The sequence below is a fragment of the Limulus polyphemus genome, unplaced genomic scaffold (genome assembly GCF_000517525.1).
Source record: "Limulus polyphemus unplaced genomic scaffold, Limulus_polyphemus-2.1.2 Scaffold1741, whole genome shotgun sequence".
NCBI classification, from domain to species: Eukaryota; Metazoa; Arthropoda; class Merostomata; order Xiphosura; family Limulidae; genus Limulus; species Limulus polyphemus.
Window position 1 is genome coordinate 225,995 of NW_013667351.1, and position 6,079 is coordinate 232,073.

Sequence of the window (6,079 nt, forward strand, 5' to 3'; positions counted from 1 at the left end):
GCTAGCCGTCCCTAATTTATCAGTGATAGAGGGAAGGCAGCTAGTCAACATCACCCATCGCCAACTAGTGAACTACTCTTTTACCAACTAATAGTGAGACTGACTGTTACATTATAACGCCCCCACGATTGAAAGAGCGTGCATGTTTGAACCCGTAGTTTGCGAGTAGAGCACCCTAACCAACAGGCCTATCAACAGTGAGAGGCTAAATTGTTAACTCAAACTACTTTCACCCCCCCTTTCCTACTTGTATATGTAAATATTCTCACCAGAGAGGATGTTTTCGTATTTATTTAGACACTCGAAAATACACACACACGCATTGTTACGTCTCTGGTCGTTTGTTAATTTCCCGTAAAAAATTATTTCTGAAAAACTTCAGCGACACAAGTCCTTTCTTAAATAAAACTAGTTTATTCTTTCTCAATACAACTTTGCAATACACAGAATTTCCACAGTCACTTTAACTTAAACACACGCTATAATTCACAACGACTCACGCACTTTACTTAGTCACTACCGCTCAATTATCTGTCTCTATATATCTCTATCTGCAATTATTGTAGTTCCGATCAGTTGTCTCGCTTTATCTGGCGCGCTTATATACAGGAATAGAGGGCGTCTAGCAAATACTGGATTATTCGTGATGTTCCCCGATCATTCTAGAAACTCCTCACGTGTTACCAGAGTCACGTGACTTCCGCTGTCGTAACAATATATATATATATATATACACACACAACGAAATCAGAAAATCGTGTAGCAGTCCAACTGCGTATTAAGTGTTAACATCTTGGAGGCACATAGTTGGAGATTTTTATCGATTTAGCCTGTATGGTTTTTAACGTTTTCTCTAGTGCTTTTTACTAACATTAAACAATTAATTTCTCATTGCGAAGAACGTTTCAACTATTTCTTCCCACTATGAGTTTCTGTTTAGGCCCAAAAGTTCTACATCATTAAATATGATGATTTGTATTTATTTAATCTCATAAATGTTAACCTATTGGAGGCACATAAGCCTGACATTTGTCGATTTGGTCTAAATGTATTAAACAACACTAATTAATTTATCAGAGTGAAAAATGTCTGAACTATTTTTCTTCTCTGTGATTTTCCGTTTAGGACTAAAGTTCTATATATTTCAGTGGGACTTGTTCTGCGATCGGGAATGGCTGGTATCCATGAACCAGACGGTGTTTATGTTGGGAATGTTGATTGGAGTATTTATATCTGGTCATCTTAGTGACAGGTAAGTATTTTAGTGCCTGATTTAACTTTTGATAGAAGAAACCGATCTGTAGTAAATACGTTCGTATAACAGATTCATTCGAAGAAAATCGAAGTTTGATGTTGAACTGTAGAACGACGGCAACAACAACGAACGTTTGTGTACAGTGACAAACATTTAATTCTTAAACGTTTCGGAATATACATATTCCACCTTCAACAAACTATATTGAACATGGTAATTTATTAGTTTACTTCATCTTTATGTTCTGTATGTCTGCGGACTTACAACGCTAGAATCCGGATTTCGATACTCGTGGTGGGCAGAGCACAGATAGCCCATTGTGTGTAGCTTTGTGCTTAACTACAAATAAACCTTATATTCTGTATTTTAATTATTTTTTATTAAATGTTTAAACTTTATACAAATTTTCCACATTCGTATAGGATTGAAAACAAACCATTAAGAAGAATAATTTCTAAATAAAAGTAATTATTCATCAGTTTGTATTTACCTATAAATGTTAACATTAAAGTGTTTATTAATACTTTCGCCTTGAGTGCAAGTAATTATAAAAGGTATTTGGTGTAATTCTAACCGTCACATTTTTTTTACAGTTGAATGTTTCGGAACAAATGAATATCAGGAGTGAGGTCAGGGAAAAATGTTGGCAAGTTCTTACCGAAAGCCTATGTAAGCAATGTTTTTATTCTGTGGTGGATGTAAGGCAGAGCACCGTCTTGTATAAATGTAACGTCGGAGATACATTTAAGCTTATATTGTTCTGGTGTGACGTAAGTGTACAACAACTCATGATAACGTCATCCAGTCACTTTACGAGTCACCAAGTTCTTCGTTCCTTAAGAAAAAGCCAGTTGTGAAACTGTGACGTTAGTGACCTCTGGGGATTTGTAATGACATAAGTATGGGAATAAATAATATAGTAGACCACGAAGAATGGAATTGTTCTCATCTGTCTTTAAGATGTATCATACCCAATTTTCATCCACTGTACCACGAGTTTCATTGCGAACGTTTTTCTGGATTCCTAGTGGAGCACTTCCTAACTCCTAAATATGCCTGATGCAACAGAAGAATACAGGTGTAGGGTAATGCACAAAGCTTTCGCAAAGTTCAGTGTCTTTCATCTCGATCATAGCTTGCGCTGGATAAATTATATAGCAAGAGTTTGAGTGGTGTTCAGCACCTGCACATCTTTGTTCAGTGACGTCTGTGGATGGCCTTACCTTCTAATGAATCTGCTGACAGCAACAACGTTTTGTTTCTTATTCGTAATTCCTAAATAAAATATTTCATTGTACAAAATCATTGTACGTGCTGATTTGTTTTATTGTAAAGCTATACAATAGGCTATCTTCACCCTGTCCACTATTGAGAATCGAACACCGGATTTTAGAATCGTAAGCCTTTAAATTTCCCGCTGACCCATTTGGGGACAATGCGTGCTGGAACTTATTTCTGGTACCATAATGTAGTAAAATTTAGCATAAGGGAGGATTGGTATGCTTTGGACATGACTGACTTAAGACCGATCATTTTGCAAAGAAAAGTATGACGTAGCAATATTATAAAGATGAACGGTCGTCAGATAAAATACGACCAGACGTGGCGACATGAACTGTAACGACGTGGTGAGGCTGAAAATCGTTTATATATATGCTCAGATATTAATAGTAAGTCCATTTACAAATTCATTGCACCACTTTTGATTACTCACTCCTCGATCTCAACTTTCACCTAATTTTTGTGGTTTTAGGTGTTTTGGGTCTTATGGAATCCTTTGTTAATTTACGCTATTTATTATTCAGGTTTGGAAGACGTCCCGTGTTGCTAGGTTCCCTGTGCCTGTCCATTGTCTCGAGCTACGCAGGCGCAGCTGTTCCGAACTTGTCGTTTTTTTATGTTACCCGGTTTTGTTCAGCGATGGGGGTAGCCGGCATACAGAATGCGGGTGTTTGTCTTTGTAAGTAGCTACAGGAGATTTTTTCCATTTTCATCTCTGGATTATATTGCTGCACTAAGTAATCAATCTAATATACTAAATGATTTGTTATTAGCAGCAAGGAAAACAGAAATAACTTGTAAACTGGCGCTCCTCCTTTTAGATGTTAATTCTTCCCAACGTCGTCTGTTGTGGATCAAGAGTCTTCAAAGTTAATTCGGTGTTATCGTTTTTAGTTAGAACAGTTTTAATAAAACTTATCTTGTGAAGTCTCTATTTATTTTTTTAAGAGACAGGTGGCACTGAGAAGCAATAATTATTTAGATGTAGTACTTCTTACTTGTATGATAACGTATACCAGATGTGGATCGCAATGTTATTTTTCTGGTTTATTTCTGCAGTAATGGAAACTATTAGTCCAGGGTATCGACTTTGGGTAGTGGTTTCATTTTCTTGGGGTTGGACTCTAGGATTGATCACTCTTCCTGGAATTGCTTGGATAATCAGGGACTGGCAGAATTTTCAAGCTGTAACCACGTGCGGGTGGCTACCGATGTTGGTCTCCTGGTGGTGAGTTGGAGAATATCTACTGTTATCTCGTAAAACAAAAACTTTGTAGTTGCATCATAGTTCGATTACTTCAATGTTTCACAAGTACAATTACTAAAACCCCTAAAATAAAGGGTTAATGCTATATAATCTGAATATTACATTTAACTGAATAATAAGAATAATTCATTGGGACGATGTCGGTATGTCACATGTTATCTAAACACTTAAAGTATTTTAGTTATTGATGGTGAGTAAAGGACTATACATCAAAACCAAACGAACTACGTGTTAATGTTAGTGTCTATAAAGAGTATTATAATTCAGTCAATACAATCTTGTAAGCATAGTTGTATAATAAAATTTTAGGTTCCTCCCCGAATCTCCAAGATGGCTTCTAACCAGGAAGCGGTATGCAGATGCAGAGAATACCATCAGGAAGTTTCTGAGTGTCAATAAACTAAGCGTGTCAAACCTGGACCACACGATGAAGATCTTGGAAGCGAAGATTGAAGCGGTAATTACTTTGTCATGAAAGAATTGAAGAGTGTTTCTAAAAAGAGACATTATTTGCAGTGTAGATGTTTCTTTATTTTAAGCGCAACGCTAGACAATGGGCTAACTGCGCTGTGCCTACTGTAAGGATTGAATCCAGAGTGCTAGCTTACCGCTGAGCCGCTGAAATTAAGCAGTGTTAATTAAACATTAAAAATAAAATACATTGAAAAGTTTGTGAACTGACAATAGTGATTTTCTTTCATGATAGTAGAATAATATGTCAGTTTGTATAAAAAATCCAAAGGTGTGAGTTTCAATAATGGCGTATCATATTGTTGTCTGTACATTAAACTATCAGTAGTACATAAAATAATCTGTTGTGTATCCTTATACAGTAAGCTGGACTTTATTTCATGGAAAAATCGCTATTTGTAAACTCAATATTTCGAACGTTAGATAATTATATATTGTTCCACAAACACTAATCACATACGTAACAATGTGACCATATTTATCTCACCAGGGGTCACGAGTGGCCTAATGGTTAGCGTACTCGCACTGTGATTATGATGATTCTTAATTTGCTTGTTTGTTTGTTTGTTTTTGAAATTCGCGCAAAGCTACACGAGGGCTATCTGCACTAGCCGTCCCTAATTTAGCAGTGTAAGACTAGAGGGAAGGCAGCTAGTCATCACCACCCACCGCCAACTCTTGGACTACTCTTTTACCAACGAATAGTGGGATTGACCGTCACATTATAACGCCCCCACGCCTGAAAGGGCGAGCATGTTTGGTGTGACGGGGATTCGAACCCGCGACCCTCAGATTGCGAGTCATACTTTGGGACTGTAAACATTACGATCGACTCAGACAAGAGTAATCGAAGAGTTTATGATGAGTGTTTTTCTTTTAGTCTGTCAGTTCAGAGTTAGGGATATCCATTCGTATATAGTATTGTGCTGCTTTGCGCGAAAAATCTGAAGCAAAGTATTTCATTAAAATCAAAAACATTTTACAGTGAAAATAACGCTTTGCATCTTGACTCATTAACTTATATTTGTGACACGGTTTTAAGAATTATTTCGTTGTGTTCTGAATCAGATAATTTAAAAAAAAAGCACGAATAAGCAATAAAGAATAATAGGGATATAGTTTTAGTTAAAGCTTTGACAGCTGCTTTGCAAAAAAAAAAAAGAAAAAAAAAGTGTAACTTAAGGCTTAAAAAGAAGTACAAAAATACCTCTCGTTTGTTTAATTGGGGATACTGCTCTAAATTTAAGTAATTATAACTAAAATCTATTTCATCTGGTCATCATAATATGTTATTTAAACCAATGTGGTCAATAAATATTGTAATTCGATATGTGTAATCATTAAAACGTTTTTATCCGAAGTGATTCACCGTTAAACTAAAAGATTTTGTTCAATTTATGATAACTTTATTAAAGTAAATAGCATGTTGCAAATAACGAATCCAAGGCTATCAATATATTTTAATAAAAGCACGCAACCAACATTGATCAGAATGAAAGATTAACACAGTAAATAAAGTAGCTAATTTAATACACTGGTCTAACTAGGTGTATGCAACTTTCTAAACAAAAACTTGTAATAATTAAGTACATTGATTTATCAGTTGGGTATCTTCACTTTTTTATCGATATTTTCGACCGTAACCCCAATAATACCTCACAAGGTTCGTCTAGCTTAAGATATTTATTTAGTCCGAAAATCATATATTAAAGTATATGCAAATTGTTTGATATAATAAAAAGCATATAACATACAAGTTCAAAATAATTAACACACACACACTATATATATATATATATATATAT

At 35.4% G+C, this 6,079-nt stretch overlaps 1 protein-coding gene across 1 annotated transcript in view; it reads left to right on the top strand.

Moving 5' to 3' along the window:
• Window positions 1–1,184: 1,184 nt before the first annotated feature.
• LOC106464781 (solute carrier family 22 member 15-like) overlaps window positions 1,185–6,079 on the top strand; it is a 15,500-nt gene continuing 10,605 nt past the window's right edge. Inside the window, exons 1-2 of the mRNA XM_022392575.1 lie at window positions 1,185–1,252; window positions 3,061–3,215. Coding sequence (XP_022248283.1) covers window positions 1,185–1,252; window positions 3,061–3,215 — 223 coding nt within the window. The remainder of the gene's footprint in view (window positions 1,253–3,060; window positions 3,216–6,079) is intronic.